Source organism: Palaemon carinicauda, chromosome 9 (genome assembly GCF_036898095.1).
Source record: "Palaemon carinicauda isolate YSFRI2023 chromosome 9, ASM3689809v2, whole genome shotgun sequence".
Lineage (NCBI taxonomy): Eukaryota > Metazoa > Arthropoda > Malacostraca > Decapoda > Palaemonidae > Palaemon > Palaemon carinicauda.
The window spans coordinates 150723102-150746808 of NC_090733.1; the positions used below are offsets into that span (position 1 = coordinate 150723102).

Below are 23707 nucleotides of genomic sequence, written 5' to 3' on the forward strand. Positions count from 1 at the left end.
AGATATGAGGCCCCTAAACTATACAATAAGCTCCATCTAGGCACCAGAAATACTGAAGATATTAAGGCTTTCAAAAGAAAAAATGAAGACTTTCTTGTCCTCTATGTATTTCGTTAGTGGGGATTTGACAATAAACGAGCATTATGCGATGTGAAATGTTGAATGCTGTGGAACGAACATGATAAAATGACTGAAAGTCCTGTAGAGACTATGGTTTCCCTTCTGTATAGGACCAGAAAAGCAGCCTTTAAAACAGTGAAAGTATCAACTTCACCACTGTTTTTTATAATTTTCGTTTTCATCTTTCATGCTCAGCATTGTCTTGGTTACAATGATAAGTTCTTTGGTGCTAAGTTCATCTGAGGTAATCCCCACTGCCATTCCCGCCGAGAAGCCTCACCTTTGTCATTTCGTCAATTTTCTTTCAACCTTAGTATATGTTTTACCTTTCACGTCTCTCTCGAGTTCTCCTTTATTTTGTAAAGCGCCGTTACATAGATATAACATAGTTTAATGAATTATAATCTCCTGATAAGACAAATTATTCAGTAGTATTCTTGCTACATATATATGAATAATATGGTAGTTATTTTACTGTATTTTCGGCGTTTTTAAAGACCTATATAAGCATATTTATTTGGGGAAAGCTACTTTTTAATAGTAGTAGAAATAGTAGTAGTAGCAGACCTCATCGGTGGTGGAATTCGCTGTTGATCTGTAGTAGTAGAAACTCAAGTAAATTTAAGCAAACAAAATCCTGTTATTGTGAAAATTATAATCGTAAAAATAGAAATGATATAAAATTGCAAAATTTACCAGAGCTTTGTTGATAACAAGGAAAATATTGCAAATTTGCAATTAGGTACGAATTGACAGCTGCGACGGCTGCACCCACACGGCAAGAAGAATTCGGCATCAGTCACTTCGCCCCGGTAAACAATTCTGCTCCTTCCGATACAAGTTTTCTCTAGATTTTGCCATATCTTCGTTGAATCACAATGTCCAGTGGGGATTTTTACATTCGATATTACGTCGGCCACAAAGGAAAGTTCGGCCACGAGTTTTTGGAATTTGAATTTAGACCAGATGGTGAGTATAACAAATTTTTTTCCCGTGAAAATCGGCACGTAATTTTTTTCCCATCTAGTTGGCCAGCGGTCTAGTTTTAGAAAGTCGGGCTACTAGTAAAGCCTGAGGCAGTGTTCTAATTATTTTATGTCCAGGCAATTCGTGAAGCAATAGTAATTGTGTTATTTTATTCCCTTTTAAACCTGTAATTTACTGCCGCATTTCTTCATTAACGAAGTCTTTCAAATAGAGTGGGTTTACTTTTACCCTACACTACGGTTCACTAGTCATGTCCTGGTAGGCTTCGTAGCCTAGTCACTAGCATATATAGTAGTCCAAACACAGGCTTCCCTGTTTTGGTCTATGCTCTAAGGGTAGATCTAGTGCTTATTTTGGTTAAGGAGGAGATAAATAGCCCACTCAATAGGTGAAGTTGAATTAGGGAGCCTTTGTATATCAGCGGCCAGTTCCTCACGCATTCATTAAAAATGGATATCAACTAACCTAAAATTTCCCCCCCTAACCTAACCTACAAGCCGTGTCCTTACCTACTTACCTAATGTGTGCTAACGCCCCCCTGCGACCCCCCTTACACTGCCTTATTCTAAGTTAGATGTAATAATACATACAGGTGGCCGTTATCGTACATACACCCCTAATACTAATGTATTACAAGCCAGACTAGGTTGAGATGCTGTAGCCTCTATGAACTGCTATGTTTTAAGACTACTCGCCTACCTTACTTACTCACCGGCGTTTGTCTGTGGTCATCTCACTACCTAATGTCTAATCTTAAAATGACGGAAGAGTTTTATTTATACAATAAATTTGAGAGAATTTATGTGTAGTAGTAAAATGTCGTTCATACAACATCTCCAAATAAGATGATTTTTTTCCCATTTTGTGCACTACAGAATTACTAAACTTTGAGAATGATTCTTACACCTATATTTATATACTAGAGATAAGAATGTCTAGTAGTGTCCAAATAAAGATAATTGGATTTACAGACATTATCAACTTTCCACCAACTTGCAGCTATTGGATGGTTGATGACCGATGAGTTGACCTGACATATTTGGCATTCTTTTGTCTTGTAATGTTGTTTACCAGCAGGTGCGGCAAGATTAATGGGAGCCTTTGTATATCAGCGGTCAGTTCCTCCCGCGTGCTTAAAAGATGGACACTAACTAACCTAAACTTCCATCCCTAACTTAACTTACAAGCCGTATCCTTACTTACCTAACCGGGTGGCTAACGACCCCCCTTACACTACCGTATTCTTAGTTAGCCGTCATCATACATACAGGTGGCCGCTATTATACATACACCCCGATTAATGTTTGCAATTACACATGAATTTTTAAAATTGAGATATTTTTCTGATATGATTTTGTCGAATTTATCATTCATTTCTGTTTCCTTTACAAATGTTTTATCAGCCCAAACTTTTACGACCCTTAGTTATTTAACAGTGGCAAAAGACGAAACCTCAATACAGTGTTGTATACAAAGGATTCTTGTAATTTGACAAAATGGAAATTAGCAAAATACTGGAATAATGTTAACCTAACCTAACGTCATCTAGGGCACCAGATCATGCTTGGCCTAGTTGGTCTTGTTCCTCATTAGTTATATTTAGATTAAGGAATAAACAAGAATAAAAAATTTCAATACAGTATCACAAAATGGAATGGATTTTATAAATCAATTTACAGTTTGAGTAAGAAGCAATTATATGGGATTAAATTTCAACTGTGTACCATCGAATGTAGTGATTACTATTCATTGTGCATTTTGAAATTGGCTAGCCAGAAAAGTCTCAACTTCATTATTCCTAATATTAATCATCTAGATATTTGTTAAAAATGAGCTTGTTTGTTTTAAAGTAAACATCATATATGATTAAAAAGCAAATGTAATTTTTTTTTTTATATTAGAGACTATGTTTACAAATTTTGATTATTTACACATTCATCCTATCCTATTAGCTTCTTTGTGGGTTGCAATATAAATACCAATATGTATGATGAAGAAATGCAGTATCTTGAATGTTCATAAGTTTAACATCGCTAAATTAGTAGGCTACAAGGAAGAACGTAATCCTTGTGTGCTATTGTTATGTGATATTGTGTGGCATATAGGTGAGGTCGAGAAAAATATATTGATTTTAGTATTTTTTTATAACTACATCATGTTGATAACTGAAACCAAGGTTTTATCATGCCATTAAGTAGAAGAAAAATTTCCTATTAGGATTTAAAAATATGTTTGTATATTTTGTTAATTTTGTATCAATATATAAAGGGTGGAAAGATATTTCATACTTTTTAGGCAGAAACTTGAAGTTTTGGATATGATTTGTGCTTTAGTTTAAGTTCATTGTGTTGGATTTGCTATCTTTCACTAGTAAAATTTTTGTAATGTTTTTCAATCTCTTATCCACAGGCAAACTTCGATATGCTAATAACTCAAATTACAAGAATGACGTCATGATCCGGAAAGAGGTAAGATATTCTTTGAGGACAGTTTGTTCCTACGAGGATACAAACGCCTAAGTCATTTATATGGGTTTACTCTTAAGACCTAAGTCAATTTACTACAATCAGGAAAAGGAAAAGAGGAACTAGTAACTATGTAATAGGTTACTTGGCATCCTCACGGCTGGGCAGCACTCACAAGCTACTGCTAGGCCGAGTAACTGTACTGTATTCTTGGTCGTTGTTAGAGAAAAATCTCCTTCCATTGCTATGATTATCAAATCTACTCTTAACCCTTTCAGTGCCTTTACTCTTTTACAGTGTTTTGTAAATTGTGAGTGTATCTTCAAGTATCATGCATACTTGGCCAGGCTTTGAAGGCCGCCATTGTGGAACCTTACATGAGCCGGGTCGAGGTTGATCCGCATCCCTTTTCCCTTGAACTGCTATGGTAAGCGGTGTTCGTCCGAATCTCCTTCTGAGTATTGCAGGAAGAACTTTTGTGCACGTTGCAAAAGGGATAGATCCCCTTCCCCATCTTCTTCCCTGGAGAACAAGAATCGTATACCTTCTCCTGTGATACACAATATCTCCTACCCTTATCCTCATTTTCCACAGCCTACTGTAATTTCAGCAACCCAGGAACACGGCCATGATTTTATACACTTTTCAGATTAGTAATACTTTTGTTAATGTTTTGTTGCTGTTGTGGTATAGCGATTATGAGTTGCTACCTGAGACTGTTCCCTAGGCATAGGCCGCATCACATGCTGCTTGGGATTCAGTCACCATAATATTAGTTCCTGATTATACAGATCTGAAGAGATCTCCATCACCTCCTACGAGTGTGCTCAGTGGTGAACAATTTATTTCAGATTTTCAACATCACTCTTCCCTTTTTGAAGAACTCTCCTGTTAAAGTGCTGAAAGTTTCACTTCAATCTCATTCAAGAACACATCTGTAGAATGAGCCTGCCATATCCTCATGTACCGAGGCAACCCTTTGTTCCCATAATAACAAACCTTCCGTTATTTATTTGTATATTCTCTCGGCGAAGCTGGAAGGTAGCCATTATACTTAAAGTGCAAGGTGATTGGATAGGCTGAGGATGGCTGGGGTTTATGCAGCCACTTCTATATATAGTGTACTCTCACAGCTGTGAGCTATGCCACTTTTTCTTTTGGCTCAGTGGAGAGTGGACATCTCCTCTCTCTCCTCCCAAGGCTGTCGTTGGACATTTTTAATCTTCTTTTTTCAGGTGTGCTTGCTTTCTTCTGTCCTGGGAACGAGGGTGCTGCGTGCGGTACCTTCATGTCATCGCTGGATACCGACCCTCACTTTGTGTGTCCTTCATGTTTTAGAGGGCATCGTTGCGAGCAGGGTTCGCCCTGTGAAGTGTGTAAGGAGTGGCCTGCCTCCCAATGGGAAAAATTTGGACGGCGCAGAAAGAAGGCTAAGCGCGACCCTTCCCTCGGGCGAGGAAAGAGCGTTCTTCTCGCACCCCCAAATCTCTTTAAAAAGCTCCTCGTTTGCGCTTTTCCAAGGGACGATTGAGTAGGAGCGCAAACCGTTCAACTCCTTGGTAACCCTGGGGTACTGGGGGGTTAGTTGCTTCCCCTAGAGGAGCAACTTCACCTCCAGCCGCCGGAGAGCCATTTTATTTTGCAGATGTTTTGCAGGTATGGCCGACCTTAGGGGTTTCTGCGCCCCCTACGAAGGAAGAACTCGTTCGTCTTTTTCAGTGCGGTGCTAGGAAGGACCCTTCTCCAGACCCTTCAACATCTCATTTTTAAATATTAAACTTAGCCGGTGAATATATAAATAGCTGACGTCTCCGACGGTCGACAGATTCCAAAAACACGCGAGCGATCGCCATGAAGGCTGCCGGGTGTGCCCACCAGCGCCGACTATCGGCCAGATACCGCATATACTTCTCAACCAAACCAGTTCTTCTCTGTCGGTGTTAAAGACAACATTGGTTCCGCTCGCGCTTGACCTCGAGTTTTCTACCGATTGGTGAAGTACTTGGTTTTGGTTTTATTGCTTTCGCCGTGTTGGATTATTCAATACTATCTTCAAAAGAAATGCTTTTGAAAGGAGAGGAAAAGTTTTTGCCCTTGCTTTTTTAATCTCGCTCTGGTTTTTCCATAGAGAAAAGATGGCCGACCCTTCCCTCAGTGTACGGAAGTGTGTTAAAGGCTTTTAGTAATTATTTTATCACTTTATAAATTATTGTTGATATTTATAGATTTACCTCTATATATTTTATATCTCACCCGCCTTTATTAGGCCTCTTCGATTAGCTTTCCATTTATACTAAACACCGAGATAAATTTTATGTTTTTGTTTATAAGCGGCCTTTACCTATTCTTTGTAGGCGGTCCTGACTTGGAAAACGAAGTTAAACAACGTTGAGCCCATTCAACTTTTATTTTTGTTTAGATAAAAACAGTTGCTCTGTAAGAGTGATGAGATGAATATTTTTAGAAAATATTTTAAGAATTTTATTCTTTGAATAGTCTTCGTGCTGTTTTTCAAAGATGAACTAACGTTTGGTTTATTTATGCTACGCAGTTTGCGCTCTATCGTTACGATAGAGAAAGAGAGAATCACGGTTTCACTTTGCAGAAAGAGTAAATCGATTTTGACGTTTTGTTCATTCTTCTTTCAAACTGAAGTTTTTTAGATACTAATTTAAAGGAACATGTTGATTTTCAATTTCTTAGTCCTTTCAGTTTTTTCCTTTAGTCAAATAACCTGTTATTGACGAAGAGTGAGTGAGCCATTCTCTTGTGAGTGACAAGAGAGAGAGAAAGAGAGAACGATCCGATCTTTATTCTCGTCCCAAGTCTCTGTACAAGGAGTTTGGGAGCGAGTAACGTTGTTCTCGATTCAGATTTTTACTCTCGTCCCAAGTCTCTGTACGGGGAGAGAGGATAAAACGTTTTAGTTTTTATTCTCATCCCAAGGCACTGTACGGTAAGAGATTGAAAACGTAGTCCTTAGTGAACTAGTTTTTAGTCTATCCCCAGTCACTGATCTTTTTAATTTTATATATTTCCGTTTTATTCAATATATATGTATATGTTTATTGATTTTTGCATGTGTGTTTCATTTTGTACTAATGTGCTTACATTATACGACTTATTTCGCAATTCTAACCTTTTGATTTAAGGGAGAATTGCGTGCTTCAGGTAGAAATCAGCTTTATTCATGTCTAATGTGAAATTATTAAAAAATGCGATATCAGTGAAGAAAGTGCAAAAAACATGTTCTGTGTTGCGGAGGGTTCGTTTGTTCGTGCTTGTCGCTTGCCTAGTCCGAGACCTCTTTCAGGCTCCCCTGCACCAGGGAGAAGGAATGTCGTAGGACCTAAGGGAGTGAGAAGTGTAAACCAACGAACAGACGTTCCCTCAAAGGTATCAGACGTTGCTCGTCAAGCACGTCCTTGCCATAAGACAGGAGAGACGAAGTTTCTCCTCGTCTTCCGATGATTCGTCTCTTTAAAAGCCTGGGCGTAAGGTTTCGAGGCGGTTGAAACGTTTGTTAGTTCCTTCAGAACAAGTTCAACGTCCTAGCTGTAGTCATCATGAGAGTCCCGTTCATAGCGATGACGTTCATGTACAGACGTTTCTGCCACAGACTCGACGTGACGTTGAGCGGTAGACACCGTAGACACAACGTGACGTCGAGTGTCAGTCACCGTAGTCCCGATATAGCATCGATCAGCAGTCACCGCTGTTACTACGTGACGTTTGAACGTCAGCCACCGCAGTCACAGGTTGATCCGAAGGTAAGTGTTTTGCAAGATATGCTGTTAAAGCTTTCTTCTTTAATAGAAGCTTACGATCCTGTTCCTGTGCGAAAGGATCCTTTGCTTTTTGTACGTCACGGTTCTGGGATACGTGATTCAGGTCTTCAACCTTCTAAACGAGCTTTGTTACGCCACGCTGACGTTATCCCTAGTGACAGCTTTGCTGTTAAACGAGATGCGGAGCATAAATCTCTATGTAACTTTGATCGCTTTGAACGTCAGCCGCCGCAGTCACAGCGTGACGTTGAGCTGCAGACACCGCAGACACGACGTGACGTTGAGCGGTAGACACCGTAGACATGACGTGACGTCGAGGGTCAGTCATCGTAGTCACGATATAGCATCGAACAGCAGTCACCGCTGTTAATATGGGACGTTTGAACGTCAGTTACTTCTGTCACGACGTGTAGTAGAATAACATTCTCTGCAGTCACAACGTGACATTGACCCTCCAACTTTAACTTCTGTTCATATACAAGTTGATGTAGCCTGTCAGGCTTTTCCTTCACGTCATTCTGAATATAAATCTCCTTCTCGCAAGACTTTAGATTTATCAGATGATGTGCCTTCTGAAGAAGTTGATGACCCCCTTTCAACTCATGTACCTTTGGGGAGTCATTCAGAAGAGGAGTAACCTAGGGTGGTCCAACAATCCCTTGTTTTATAATTATGAATTTCTTTAGTGAAATTTTGTCCTACTCGTTTTGTAACGGCTGCTCCGCCGTCTGAGTTTACTCTTGGCATGACTTTCTTCGACTCCTACATTTACGAAGTCAGTTCTCTCTTGGTCTTCCAAGAGAGCCATGCTCTTACTGGGAGACTGGTTGGAATCCAGGAGAAGTTTAGGAAAGTCTGCTTTTGCTTTTCCTCCTTCTTAATTAGCTTCTCGCTCGAGCGTCTGGTGTGACACAGGAGAAGTTCTCGGCTTGGGAGTACCTGCCTCTGCCCAGGGAGACTTCTTAAGCCTAGTGGACTCTCCTCGTCGTCTAGCCATGAGACGCTCCAAGATTTTATGGTCTGCTTCAGAGCTAGACCATCTCTTGTTAGGAGTTTTTTCGAGCGTTTGAAGTATTTATTTGTTGGATTGGTCCCTGGGAGCCTTAAGTAAGAAGGTCTCTTCAGCTGTCAATGTATTGCTGTACAATTATGTCATGCATGAACAAGGCTATCAGGGATGGCTCCAATGATCTGGCAGCCACGTTCACTGCAGGAGTACTTAAGATGTAAGTGCGCTCAATGTGTTCATTGTCAAGACAAAGTTCACGATGAAGACTACCAAATCTGTCTTGGCAGCAGTAAGGGAAGGCGACTGGATGGTCTCTCTCGACCTTCAGGATGCATACTTCCACATCCCGATTCATCCAAATTTTCAACAACATCTGAGGTTTGTGGACGGGAAAGTAGTGTACCAATTTCGAGCACTGTGCTTCGGCCTCATTCCTGCTCCTCTTGTTTTTACAAGGCTCTTGCAAAATGTAGCAAGCTTTCTACATTTTTTGAGGATTCAGAGCCTCCCTTTATTTTGACGACTGGCTAATCAGGGCGTCGTCATTAAATCGCTGTCTGGAGAGCCTCTAATGGACATTAGACCTAACCAAGGAGCTAGGTCTCATAGTGAACGTAGAGAAGTCGTAACTTACAGTACTCCATCCCAGACTATTCTTTATTTGGGAATGGAGATACAGTGTCGAATTTTTCGGGCCTTTTCGTCTCCCACAAGAATGGAACAAGCTCTGTTAAAAGTCTGTCACTTCCAAGAGAAAAACAGTTGCTCTGTAAGAGTTTGAACGAGCCTCGTGGGAACTCTTTCATCGCTGGAGTAGTTTATCTCTCTGGGGAGACTCAACCTTTGCCCTCTCCAATTTCACCTAAACCATTGGAACAAGGAGAAGGGCTTAGAGAGTATCTCTTTCCCAATATCCAACTCAGTCTAGACATGTCTGACTTGGTGGGACAGCAACATCAGACTTCGAGAAGGTCTTTCTCTTGCGATCAAGAACCCAAACCATGTGTTGTATTCAGATGCATCAGATTTGGGTTAGGGAGCTCCACTGGACAGTCTGGAATGCTCGGGTCTTTGGTCCACGGATCAGAAGGAACTCCATTTAAGGCAAGTAACATCTCTCTTTTGACGAGATTTGTGCAAGGAGAAATGAATGTCTTGGCGGACTGCCTCAGCAGAAGAGGACAAGTCATCTCCATGGAGTGGACGTTGCACAAGACTGTGTGCGAGAAGCTATGGATGACATGGGGTCAACCCACCATAGATCTTTTTGCGACTTCACTGACAAAGAGGCTCTCGACTTACTGCTTTCCAGTTCCAGATCCAGAGGCAGCCCACATAGACGCTTTCCTGCTGGACTGGTCTCACCTGGACGTTTATGCCTTTCCACCTTTCAAGATCCTAAACAAGGTGCTGCAGAAGTTCACCTCTCACGAAGGGACCAGGTTGACGTTGGTTGCTCCCCTCTGGCCCGCGAGAGAGTGGTTCACAGAGGTATTTCTATGGCTGGTAGACGTTCCAAGAAGTCTGCCGTTGCGGATGGATCTCTTGCGACAGCCTCACGTAAAGGGATTTCATCAAAGCCTCCCCGTGCTTCGTCTAACTGCCTTCAGACTATCGAAAGACTCTCTTGAGCTCGAGGGTTTTCGAAGGAGGCAGCTAGAGCGATCGCGAGAGCTAGAAGATCCTCTACCATCAGGATCTATCAGTCGAAATGGGAGGTATTTAGAGACTGGTGCAAGTCCTCCTCTATTTCCTCTTCCAGTGCCTCTGTAGCGCAGATTGCGGATTTTCTGCTTTATCTGAGAAACGGTCGCTCCCTCTCTGCATCCACCATTAAAGGCTACAGAAGCATGTTAGCTTCTGTTTTCAGGCATAGGGGTTTGGATTTTTCTAATAACAAAGATCTCCAAGACCTACTTAAGTATTTCGAGACTTCCAAGGAGCGTCATATTTCGACTCCTGCTTGGAACTTGGGCGTGGTCCTACAGTTCCTTATGTCAGACAGGTTTGAACCATTAAATTCAGCCTCCCTGAAGGATCTTACCCTCAAGACACTTTTTTTGGTGAGCTTGGCTTCGGCTAAAAGGGTTAGTGAGATACATGCTTTTAGCAAGAACATCGGCTTCTCCACTAATAAAGCAGTATGTGCTCTTCAACTTGGTTTTTTGGCCAAGAATGAACTTCCGTCTCGTCCTTGGCCTAAATCATTTGAAATCCCCAGTCTTTCTGAGATTGTGGGGAATGAAGTTGAAAAGAGTGCTGTGCCCCGTTAGAGCTCTTAAATTTTATTTATCCAGAACTAAACCGCTACGAGGTTGTTCAGAGGCTTATGGTGCTCCGTTAAAAAGCCCTCTTTGCCCATGTCTAAGAATGCGTGGTCTTATTTTATTAGACTTTTGATTCGGGAGGCACACTCATTTAAGTGAGAAGGATCGTAATTTACTTAAAGTCAAGGCTCATGAAGTTAGAGCGATAGCAACTTCAGTAGCGTTTAAGCAAAATAGATCCATTAAAAGTATTATGGACGCGACCTTTTGGAGAAGCAAGTCTGTATTCGCTTCATATTACTTGAAAGATGTCCAGACTCTTTATGAGGACTGCTACACACTGGGACCATTCGTAGCAGCGAGTGCAGTAGTGGGTGAAGGCTCTACCACTACATCCCCTTAATCCCAATATCCTTTTAATCTACTCTTGAAATTTTCAATCTTGTTTTGGGTTGTACGGGAGACTAAGAAGTCTTTCGCAATCTTTTTGATTTGGCGGGTGGTCAAAATATTGTTTCTTGAGAGCGCCCAGATTAAGGGTATTGATGAGGTCCTGTTATAGGGGTGTTCACCCTGGATATAGCAGCTCCTGGGAGTCTTTCAGCATCCTAAGAGGATCGCTGGGCTTCGTGAGGATAGCGGACTAATGAGGCAGAGTAATCATCAGAGTCAGCTTCCTTACCAGGTACCTATACTTAAGTTTGTTTTTTGAATAGTTGTCAAAAACTCTTAGGCATATACGCCTTTATTGTTTTAATACTGGTCTCTACCCACCACCATGGGTGTGAATCAGCTATTTATATATTCACCGGCTAAGTTTAATATTTAAAAATGATATTTTCAATATTAATCTTACCCGATGATCATGTAGCTGTCAACTCTGTTGCCCGACAGAAAAATCTAAGGTCGGGATACGCCAGCGATCGCTATACAGGTGGGGGTGTACAACAACAGCGCCATCTGTCGAGTAGGTACTCAGGTACTTCTTGTCAACAAGAACTCAATTTTTCCTCTGTCGTGCCACCGGCAAGACCTACTTGGATACGCTGTTGTTTCTGGAGTTGTTTTCACGCTTTTGGTGATGTATTCGCTCTAGATTTTAGCTTTCGCTATTCAGGAACTATTATCATTAGCTTATCAAGCTTTTTGATTAGATTTGGATTAATTGTTGATGAACTTTGCTAGATTTTGGATTCCCCCCCTTGGCTAATTCAAGAATTCAAGATGTCTGACCATTCTCAAGTCCCTAAGTACAGGCAGTGTAGCGCTAGGGACTGTTCTAGGCGTCTTCCGAAGGCCTCTATTGATCCTCACACCGTTTGTTCCAATTGTAGGGGTAAATCCTGTCAATTGGAAGATCGATGTGAGGAATGCGCTGGGCTTTCGGAATTCGATTTTAATGAATTCCTAAAGAATGCACGTAGGCTAGAGAAGGATAGGATCAGGAGGAGTTCTTCTCGCTCGTTTGATTTTTCCTCTCCCCATGCCCCTCAACCTATTCCTTCCCCTGTAGTGGTGACTCCCGACCCTGCTACTAGTGCTCAACCCTCCATGGCGGACATGATGCGTGCCATTCAGGCTCTTGGTGACAGAGTGGAGTCATTAGCTAATGACCGGAATCAACTTTTGGCCGATGTCAAAGAGTTGAAAGTGAAGAGTGCAGTGGGAAGTGTAGTGAGTGCAAGTGCGGTGAACAGTGTCAGTGTCAGTGTTGCGCATGAGGGTGCATCTGTTCGTGCCAGTCGTCCTCCCAGTCCGGGACCTCTTGCAAGCTCCCAAGCCCAGGGGAGAAGCAATGTCGAAGGACCAAAGGGTTCGACAGGCCTTGATCAGCGTACGGATGTACCCTCAGTGGTTGCGGACGTATCTGTCAGAGATCGTCCCATCCACAAACAGACGAGTGAGCCCATTCATTCCTCGTCTGTGGAAGAAGTTTCTAGGAAGAAACGTTGGACCAAGGTCTCACGACCTCTCAAGCGTAAGGTCCCTTCCGAGCGAGTCCAACGGCCCAGGTGTAGCCACTGGGTCAGTTCGGACTCGCCGCAGTCTTCCGAAGACTGCACACCTCCCAAGAGAGGTAGAGTGGTTCCGCAGCAGGCAATCACTCCGTCTGTTGCCGCACCAACCACGGTAGACCCTAAGTGGTCCATGCTGCAGACTATGCAGTCTCAGCTTGCTTCCTTCATGCAGGAGTATCGTGCTGAGAAGGTTGACACTGCACCTGTTAACCTACAACCTGCCACGGTTGTGCGCACAGCAGATACTGCGGCTGCCTGCTCCCACACTCCACCTGTGAGAGCTCCACCACCGATGCGCAGTCGACCCTGCCAGACGCATGTTCATGCGGCAACCTCCGTTGACATGCGTGAGCTACCGCATCAGCAGTGGGAAGGTGCTGTCAAGCTGCCGTGTTTTGACGCAATGCGGCAGTCTCCGCAACCCACGGCAGTCCCTCCCACGCACCAGCACTCCGCTTTTGTTGTTGCCAGCTCGCAGACTGACCAGCAGCGGCATGTTGTTGGATCCAGTGCAGCTACGCATGCACCCGTGCTGCCGGATTCAGCCGTTCAGCTTTCTGCTCCACCTTTGCCACTTCCTCCTCAACTTTCGGATGATGGAGTATCTGATGACGACGAAGCTGCGCATTTGGACGATCCGCACTCCGACATAGAAGGACCCAAGTCTACGCCTCCCTCCTTAGACTTTAGGAAAGTCCTTGCACTGTTTAGGGAATTGTATCCGGAACAGTTTGTGTCTGCAACCCCGCGCTCACCTCCCTCCGAGTTCGCTTTAGGCATGCAGTCAGCAGCTCCTGCCTTCACGAAACTCGTACTCGCGCGCTCATCCAAGAGAGCTTTGAGGGTACTGGGAGAGTGGTTGCAGTCCAAGAAGCAACTGGGGAAGACTGCATTCATCTTTCCTCCTACCAAGCTTGCTTCCAAATCTAGCGTCTGGTATGCCACGGGAGAGGAACCCGGCTTGGGAGTTCCTGCCTCTGCCCAGGGCGACTTCTCAAGTCTGGTTGACTCTCCCCGCAGGCTGGCTATGAGACGCTCTAAGATTTGCTGGTCCTTTTCTGACATGGACCATCTGTTGAAGGGAGTTTTTCGTGCTTTTGAGATCTTCAACTTCCTCGACTGGTGTTTGGGAGCGTTAAGCAGAAAGACCTCCCCTTCGGATAAGGACTCTGCCATGCTTATCATGTCTAGCATGGACAAAGCCATTCGGGATGGGTCTGGTGAGCTTGCGGCTTCGTACGTGTCTGGAGTGCTTAAGAAGAGAGAGCACCTTTGCTCCTTCTTGTCTGCGGGGATCACACCATGCCAGAAGTCGGAGTTGATGTTTGCTCCGCTTTCCAAGTGTCTCTTTCCGGAAGAGCTGATCAAGGGGATTGCTGCCTCGTTGATCCAGAAGGATACCCATGACCTGGTGGCGTCTTCCGCACGTAAGGTCACAGCTTTACCTTCCGTGCCTAGACCTAGGATGGACACACCAGCGTCTAGGTTCATCCCGCCCTTTCGTGGCAGAACCTCCAGCAGAGGAGGTACCCGTGCCGACAGTCATCGTGGCAAAAAGAAGAAGGGTTCCAAGTCCTCAAAAGGCAGAATCTGACTGCCTACCTCTCCAGACAGCAGTGGGAGCCAGGCTCAAGAACTACTGGCAGGCTTGGGAGAGCAGAGGTGCAGATGCTCAGTCTGTGAAGTTGCTAAGGGAGGGGTACAGGATTCCGTTCTGGCGCAGTCCCCCTCTAGCAACTACTCCCATCAACCTCTCTCCCAACTACAAGGAGGAGGACAAGAGGCTAGCTTTGCAGCAAGAGGTGTCTCTCTTGCTACAAAAGGGAGCGGTAGTCATAGTCCGGGACCATCAATCCCCGGGCTTCTACAACCGTCTCTTCCTGGTAGCGAAGAAGACAGGAGGGTGGAGACCGGTGCTGGACGTCAGTGCTCTCAATGCTTTTGTCACCAAGCAGACGTTCACAATGGAGACGACGAAGTCGGTGCTAGCATCGGTCAGGAAGGAAGACTGGATGGTCTCGTTGGACCTAAAAGACGCGTACTTTCACGTCCCCGTCCATCCAGACTCCCAACCTTTCCTAAGGTTCGTCTTTGGAAAGGTCGTTTACCAGTTCCAAGCCCTGTGCTTTGGCCTAAGCACGGCACCTCTTGTGTTTACCAAACTGATGAGGAATATTGCCAAATTCCTTCACTTGGCAGACATCAGAGCCTCCCTCTATTTGGACCACTGGCTTTTAAGAGCTCCGTCAAGTCGTCGCTGTCTGGAGAATCTCAGATGGACTATGGATCTGACCAAGGAATTGGGTCTCCTGGTCAATATAGAGAAGTCCCAACTCGTCCCATCCCAAACCATTGTCTATCTAGGTATGGAGATTCAGAGTCGAGCTTTTCGGGCTTTTCCGTCGGCCCCCAGGATCAGTCAAGCCCAAGAATGCATCCAGAGCATGCTGAGAAGGAACCGGTGTTCAGTCAGGCAGTGGATGAGTCTAACAGGGACACTTTCATCGCTGGCCCAGTTCATCGAGTTAGGGAGACTTCACCTCCGCCCCCTTCAGTATCATCTAGCTGCTCACTGGAGAAAGGACATGTCGCTAGAAGCGGTCTCAGTTCCTATATCCGAAGAGATGAGGTCTGCACTGACGTGGTGGAAGAACAGCATTCTTCTCAAGGAAGGTCTACCATTGGCTGTTCAGACCCCCGACCACCTTCTCTTCTCGGACGCATCGGACACGGGCTGGGGTGCGACACTGGACGGACGGGAATGCTCGGGCACGTGGAATCAGGAGCAAAGAACACTTCACATCAACTGCAAGGAGCTATTGGCAGTTCATCTGGCCTTGAGAAACTTCAAGTCCCTCCTTCTAGGCAAGGTGGTGGAGGTGAACTCCGACAACACTACAGCCTTGGCGTACATCTCCAAGCAAGGAGGGACTCATTCGAGGAAGTTGTTCGAGATCGCAAGGGACCTCCTCACCTGGTCAAGAGATCGAAAGATTTCGCTGGTAACGAGGTTCATTCAAGGCGACATGAATGTCATGGCAGATCGCCTCAGCCGGAAGGGTCAGGTCATCCCCACAGAGTGGACCCTTCACAAGAATGTTTGCAGCAGACTATGGGCCCTGTGGGGTCAGCCCACCATAGATCTATTCGCTACCTCGATGACCAAGAGGCTCCCGATTTATTGTTCACCGATTCCGGACCCAGCAGCAGTTCACGTAGATGCCTTTCTTCTAGATTGGTCCCATCTAGACCTGTATGCGTTCCCTCCGTTCAAGATTGTCAACAAGGTACTGCAGAAGTTCGCCTCTCACGAAGGGACACGGTTGACGTTGGTTGCTCCCCTCTGGCCCGCGAGAGAATGGTTCACCGAGGTACTGCAATGGCTAGTGGACGTTCCCAGGACTCTTCCTCTAAGAGTGGACCTTCTGCGTCAGCCGCACGTAAAGAAGGTACACCCAAGCCTCCACGCTCTTCGTCTGACTGCCTTCAGACTATCGAAAGACTCTCAAGAGCTAGAGGCTTTTCGAAGGAGGCAGCCAGAGCGATTGCCAGAGCAAGGAGGACATCCACTCTCAAGGTCTACCAGTCAAAATGGGAAGTCTTCCGAAGCTGGTGCAAGGCGAATTCAGTTTCCTCAACCAGTACCTCTGTAACGCAGATAGCTGACTTCCTTTTACATCTAAGGAATGTAAGATCCCTATCAGCTCCTACGATCAAAGGTTACAGAAGCATGTTGGCAGCAGTCTTCCGCCACAGAGGCTTAGATCTTTCCACCAACAAAGATCTACAGGACCTCCTTAAGTCTTTTGAGACCTCAAAGGAGCGTCGGTTAGCCACACCAGGCTGGAACCTAGACGTGGTTTTAAGGTTCCTGATGTCAGCAAGGTTCGAACCGCTTCAATCAGCCTCTTTTAAGGATCTCACATTAAAGACTCTTTTCCTCGTTTGCTTAGCAACAGCTAAAAGAGTCAGTGAGATTCACGCCTTCAGCAGGAACATAGGTTTTACATCTGAAACGGCTACATGTTCCTTGCAGCTTGGTTTTTTAGCTAAAAACGAGCTTCCTTCTCGTCCTTGGCCCAAGTCGTTCGAGATCCCAAGCTTGTCCAACTTGGTTGGTAACGAACAAGAGAGAGTACTATGCCCAGTAAGAGCTCTTAAGTACTATTTAAGACGTACAAAGCCATTACGAGGACAATCAGAAGCTTTATGGTGTTCTATCAAGAAACCTGCTTTACCGATGTCTAAGAACGCAGTTTCTTATTACATCAGGCTTTTGATTAGAGAGGCCCATTCTCATCTGAAGGAAGAAGACCATGCTTTGCTGAAGGTAAGGACACATGAAGTTAGAGCTGTCGCTACTTCAGTGGCCTTCAAACAGAACCGTTCTCTGCAGAGTGTAATGGATGCAACCTATTGGAGAAGCAAGTCAGTGTTCGCATCATTTTACCTTAAAGATGTCCAGTCTCTTTACGAGAACTGCTACACCCTGGGACCATTCGTAGCAGCGAGTGCAGTAGTAGGTGAGGGCTCAACCACTACATTCCCATAATCCCATAACCTTTTTTAATCTTTCTCTTGAAATGCTTTTTATTGTTGTTTTTTGGGTTGTACGGAAGGCTAAGAAGCCTTCCGCATCCTGGTTGATTTGGCGGGTGGTCAAATTCTTTCTTGAGAAGCGCCTAGATTAGAGGTTGTGATGAGGTCCTTTAGTATGGGTTGCAGCCCTTCATACTTCAGCACCTAGGAGTCGCTCAGCATCCTAAGAGGATCGCTAGGCTCAGTAAGGAAGACGTACTTAAAAAGGCAGAGTAATGGTTCAAGTCGACTTCCTTACCAGGTACTTATTTATTTTATGTTTGTTATTTTGAATAACTGCTAAAATGAAATACGGGATACTGTACTTAGCTTCTAATGTTAACATGTATGCTGGTCTCCACCCACCCCCCTGGGTGTGAATCAGCTACATGATCATCGGGTAAGATTAATATTGAAAAATGTTATTTTCCTTAGTAAAATAAATTTTTGAATATACTTACCCGATGATCATGAATTTAAGGACCCTCCCTTCCTCCCCATAGAGAACCAGTGGACCGAGGAGAAAATTGAGTTCTTGTTGACAAGAAGTACCTGAGTACCTACTCGACAGATGGCGCTGTTGTTGTACACCCCCACCTGTATAGCGATCGCTGGCGTATCCCGACCTTAGATTTTTCTGTCGGGCAACAGAGTTGACAGCTACATGATCATCGGGTAAGTATATTCAAAAATTTATTTTACTAAGGAAAATAATATTTTTCATTATAAAATAAATTTTTGAATATACTTACCCGGTGAATATATAATATTAAAGGCCCTCCCTTCCTCCCCGATAGAGACCCTACGGACTGAGAAGAACTGGTTTGGTTGAGAAGTATATGCGGTATCTGGCCGATAGTCGGCGCTGGTGGGCACACCCGGCAGCCTTCATGGCGATCGCTCGCGAGTTTTTGGAATCTGTCGACCGTCGGAGACGTCAGCTATTTATATATTCACCGGGTAAGTATATTCAAAAATTTATTTTATAATGAAAATATCATACTTTGGAGGTTTGCGAAGTCCATCTGTCACCCTCTTCGGACCTTCCACACACGGATAAGGCGATCACTCGCGTTCGTCCCTCCAACAGCCTCCTGCTAACGACTATCCTACTTGCCATACTGGGACTTCATCATCCTGTAACCTCCAGCCTTCTGTTTCCTCCCATATGAACCCTTCAACTGCAGGTGAGGATCTACCAGAGACTAGCGCTCCTTCCACCAGTGGCGTGCGGGGACGAGCTTCCTGTTTACTGTTCTCTGGTCTCCGACCCTCAGGCTCTATGGCAGGATGCATTTTACAACGGTGGGACAACATCGACATGTACGGCTTTCCCCCATTCTGTCTGATGAAAAGACTGCTTAACAAGACCAGAGTATCCAAAGATCTAGTGATGACCCTTGTAGCTCTGCTATGACATTATGCACAGTGGTTTCCGGACCTCCTCCAACTTCTAGTAGATCTACCGAGAGAGCTTCTTCCACGATCAGAGTTACTCAAACAACCACACACGAACATGTTCCACAGAACCATGCAGTCGCTTTGACTTCACGCCCGATGACCATCCAGCGTCTCCTCTCTCAGAAGGGCTTTTCACGACAAGTTGCGGAGAGAATATCCAGTTACTTGCGTAAGTCCTCGGCCTCAGTCTACCAGGTAAAATGGAGAGTCGTCTGTGGTTGGTGTCGTAGTAGGATTATCTCTTCTCTCAATGCCTCTTATGTCAGGATGCCTGAAAACCTTAAATCAATCAATCAATGCCTCTATACCAGTAGTAGTTGAGTTCCTTGTATACCTTCAGGAGGAAAAGCTTCTTTCAGTCTCGGCAATGAGAGGCTATTGCTCAGCCTTAAGCCTCGCCTTTAGGTTGAAAGGAGTTGACATTTCCTCTTCGTTGGAGCTCTCTTTACTCATACGGAGTTTTGAGATCACTTCCCCTCAGTCAGAGATTAGGCCTCCTCCTTGGAACATGGTTTGCATTTTGAGATCCTAAAAAGGACCTCCCTAAGAACCATTACGCTATGCAACTGACTGAAACCTCACTTTCAATATGACGTTCCTGCTCGCTTTAGCCTCGGCAAAGAGAGTTGGTGAACTTCATGGGTTCTTGTATGACATTGCCCATTCAAGGGGATGGGGTGGGGGGGGGGGGGTAAATGACACTGCTTCGTCCCTGAGTTTATTGCTAAGACTCAAAATCCATGGGTACTGTACCCTAGATTCGGGCCCTTTCAGATTGTGAGTCTGTCCTGCAATCAGTGACCTAGATCAGTTGTTACTATGCCCAGTGAGGAGTTTGAGATAGAGTACTTCTTAAATGCACTGGAGCAACACAGCCCTGACTAACACCTCTGCTTGTTAGCTCTGGTAGGGTAAAGAAAAAGATCACTAAGAACACTTGTCTTGCCCTGGATGCGCCAGGTGATCGAAAGAGCCTTGGCTCCTGTTCCTCTTCCGGTCAATGACCTAGAGCTCATGACGTCCTTGGCGTTTAAAGGCAACTTTTCTGTGTTGCAAGTACTAGCCTAGTACAGTATAGGTCATAAATCTATACACTGTCCAAGTCCCCATTATTTTCTGCGAGGAAAGCAATGAGAAACGTCTTGCTATTCTTATATAAACTCGGAATGTGTTCATAAAAGACGACAAACTCTTACTATGTTGAATTGCTCAGGTTGCTATTATACTCACTTTGTATATTTTAGAAAGGTGTTGAAGTTTTTCCTAGACCGCAGTCATATACTGTACTAGGTAAAACCGGTTCAATGTGCATGCCAGAATTAGGACTTCCATCCACCTAAGAGTGAGTCATCCAAATAAATAACGAAAGGTTTGTTAATATGGGAACAAATGACAAATTCGGAGCTAATTTGTATTCTTCCTAACTAATACAAACCTGTAGTTATTTGAATAAATTTGCCCGCCATCACCTGTCCCCCAGGAGTCCTGCCGGCAATCAAAAGTGATGTAGCTTACAGCTGTGAGAGTATACTGTATGTAGAGGTGGCTGCCCAACCACCCAGAGCCTACCCGCTCAAGCAGTTAGGCAGGGTTGCCACCTCGCACTTTAAGTCTAATGGCTACCTTCTAGCTTTGCCGAAAAAATATCCGAACGAATATCTACAGGTTTTTATAAGTTAGGGGAAAAAACAAATTATCTACAAATTTGTCATATTTGAGAGCAAAGTCGTTCGGAGAATATTGGGAGTTAAATGGCAAGACAGGATTAGAAATGAAACTACTGTATATGAAAGATTACTTGAGTGCCATATGTGGATGAGATCATGGTAAGGGGTAGATAGAGTTGGTTTGGGCATATTCTGCGCACTCCCCAAGAGGGATTCACTCACCAAACTTTAAACTGGGCTCCACAAGGCACTAGAAGAGTTGAAAGACCCAGGCCTACATGGCTGAGGACTATGAAGAATGGAGAAGTATTGACTTAAAAGCTCAAGATATAGTAGAGACAACTGGCGAAATCTAACTGAGGCCCTTTGCGTCAAAAGGCATAGGAGGAGATGATGATAATGCAAGAAAAGAAATTTGCTTTTCTATTCAGGAAACATTAATATTACTATGATTCATAATGGGAAAATATTCCTTTGGGGTAAGTCAAATGGAGTTTGGCTTGGCCAAGAATTTTTCTTTTGAATATATTGCTCGCTTGAAAAAAGAGAGCTAATAGATGAAGATAGGAATAAAAGTTGATACTGTACTGTATTGAAGAAATCAATAATGAAGTGCATTATTAGTTCAATGGACCTGAAATTAGTAGAAAATATTAACTTAGGGAATAGATAATGGGAAATTATTTAAACAAGGTATCTTCCTGTAACAGTGTCAATCATAAGTAAAAATGTCAGGGAAGAAGAATTAAAACTTAGGTTTACATAGAAATGGAACCTCCCTTATTGTTACCTTAGGGAATTTTGTTGCCTTCAATCTTTCCAATTTTGTTTTTAGTGCAATTTTTTTTTTAGAAGCTTTTACATAATTTTGAGTATTTTTGGTGTCCTGGTAAATCTCATTTAATTATATGTTAAAATACAAGAATCATGTTGTTAAAGCCTCCTTAATTATATTCATTAGGCCTATGTCCATCGATGTGTAATGGAAGAGTTGAAGAGAATCATTGATGATTCTGAAATCATGCAAGAAGACGATGCTCTCTGGCCACAGCCTGATCGTGTTGGAAGACAGGAACTGGAGATTGTGATTGGCGACGAACATATTTCTTTCACCACATCAAAAATAGGCTCTCTTGTAGATGTTAATAATTCCAAGTAAGTTCTTAGTTTTATCTATTGAATATCACTTATTAGATATGATGCCTAAGGACTACTGAATGAGTTTTCGGTGTGGGAATATCTGTAAATGAATGCAATTAAATAGTATTAATAGAAAATAATCCCAATTTACAGTAGATCTTTTAATTGAGATATTTTTCCATGTTCTCGGATAGTTTTCCCTAGATAAATACTGTAGTTTTTTGCTAAACTTCTTAACTATAATATAATGTAATTCTTATATGCTTTACTTTCCAGAGATCCCGATGGCTTGAGATGTTTCTACTACCTTGTGCAAGATCTCAAGTGTCTTGTCTTTTCCTTGATTGGTCTACACTTCAAGATCAAACCCATTTAAGAAGCTTTGGAGGTGTTTGAACTTTGAACACTGAGAAATTTCTCACCTATATTTTCCCATGATAGTTATGTCTGTGGTTTTGCAATCTATATTTTGTAAGTGTACCATCTCTTGAGAATAAAATATTAAGTCCTGAAAATTTTTTTTGATCATTTTGAAGGTTACTACATATCTTCCACTCATTTTCTTGTTCATGGATTTTAATGTATGACTGTGATAGTACAAATATTTAGGACATTGAGAAAAGTATGAAACACGGTAAAGTGGTATTTGATGGTTGTAATGGAATTCATTAATGCACAGTGCTGCTTCAAGATGTCAGAGTGCATGTTAATGAAGCTGATTGTGATTTGTATTATAGATGGCAAAGATGTTCTTTGAGCAATGAAAGTCTTGTGTTGAATATAAATTCTCTCCACAGTAATGTTCCTATTTCCTCATGTAAGTATTATTTTCTTGTGAAAATGCTTAATTTCACCACTTGTTTTTTAAACTACAGTGGAACCTCTACATACGAATTTAATCCGTTCCAGAACCAACTTCGGATGTAGAAAATGTTCGGATGTCGAAACGAATTTTCCCATAAGAATACATTGAAATAGGATTAATCCGTGGTTGAGCCCAAAAACCTATGATAACTTCTTAATAAACTACTACACATAATTTTCCCATGAGAATAATGAACACTAAATTAGATAATAGACATGTAAATAAGAAGAATAGACATGTAAATAAGAAGAATTAGCAAAAAATTATAAATAAGAAACGGGTTTTTAGCGTCACTTTACCTTAGAAACTCCAGCGCAGGTGTTGTTAGTCTTGCTACACAGAGAGGAGACGGACGGGCGGCGAGGAGGTAGAGAGGTTAACTACGATAAACGTACACTACCATAACTTATTCTAACTTACACTAAGTGAACTTTAACATAACTTAGCTTATTTTTTTTTTTTTATAATTTATATTTTTTTTTTACATTTTCTTTTTTTCTTTTTGATGATTAATTTTAATCACTTTCACTCTCTACACTTAAAATTGATTGAATTTTTTTCTCTTCACTCTTTGCTGTTTTCCTTGAACCACTTCCTTCCTCTTCATCACGAGTTCGCTTCGTAGTTTTTTTAAAGAAGCTATCGCTTTTCAGAATGTTTCGAAAATAAGTTAGGGAAACATCATCAAACTGCGCAACTACACGACAAACCTGCAATTTCTTTGGATGGTATTTGTCGATGAAGTCGACCACATCTTGATATTTTCCTAACACCTCTTTTATTTGCGCGGAACTTATTGCAAGTTCACTCATACGGACGCCATGCTCATGCTTTTCAATAATTCCTTGCTTTACTTCTAAAGAAAGCATTCCCTTATTCCTTTTCTCACCACTACCACTGCCACTTGCGAAACTAAGCCTTTTAGGACCCATGATTTTCGTAAAATACCGTAAAAGGATGAACATAAAAAATCACGATTAAAACACAATTAATAGCAGAACGCACATGGAACAACCACACAAAGCCAAAGAGAACAGAGGACTGACCCAAGCCACGCCAATTGAGGGTCCCTCCGAGTTTGAAGTGCTGCCTTCTATTGGCGGAAATAAAAAACAAATCAGGCGCTATGAGCACCGACTACGCATTGTTTACTTCGGGTGTCGAAAAAAAAATTCGGGTGTAGAGTAGGAAGTGTTCGAATTGTACTTCGTGTGTCGAAAAATTCGGATACAACCGGTACGACGAAAATTGCTTACTTCGTGTGTCGAAATAAAATTCGGGTGTAGAGTCAAAAATTTGCTCGAATTTTACTTCGGATGTTGGAAAATTCGGATGTAGATAC

The 23707-nt window shown here is 43.1% G+C and overlaps 1 protein-coding gene across 1 annotated transcript; it reads left to right on the forward strand.

Annotated features, from left to right (window-relative positions):
* The first annotated feature begins 900 nt into the window (after positions 1-900).
* On the forward strand, positions 901-22015 carry LOC137646934 (protein mago nashi homolog). Its single transcript, XM_068380006.1, has 4 exons — positions 901-1089; positions 3517-3575; positions 21322-21515; positions 21777-22015. The coding sequence occupies exons 1-4, from the start codon at positions 999-1001 to the stop codon at positions 21874-21876; spliced, it is 444 nt and encodes a 147-aa protein (XP_068236107.1). The 5' UTR covers positions 901-998; the 3' UTR covers positions 21877-22015.
* The last annotated feature ends 1692 nt before the right edge of the window (positions 22016-23707 follow it).

Bases quoted from the DNA above. Each gene is read 5' to 3' on its own strand.
- LOC137646934 (XM_068380006.1), top strand. From the start codon at position 999: ATGTCCAGTGGGGATTTTTACATTCGATATTACGTCGGCCACAAAGGA. The intron at 3,576-21,321 runs GTAAGATATTCT...TATATTCATTAG, and splicing joins ACGTCATGATCCGGAAAGAG to GCCTATGTCCATCGATGTGT. The intron at 21,516-21,776 runs GTAAGTTCTTAG...TTTACTTTCCAG, and splicing joins GTAGATGTTAATAATTCCAA to AGATCCCGATGGCTTGAGAT.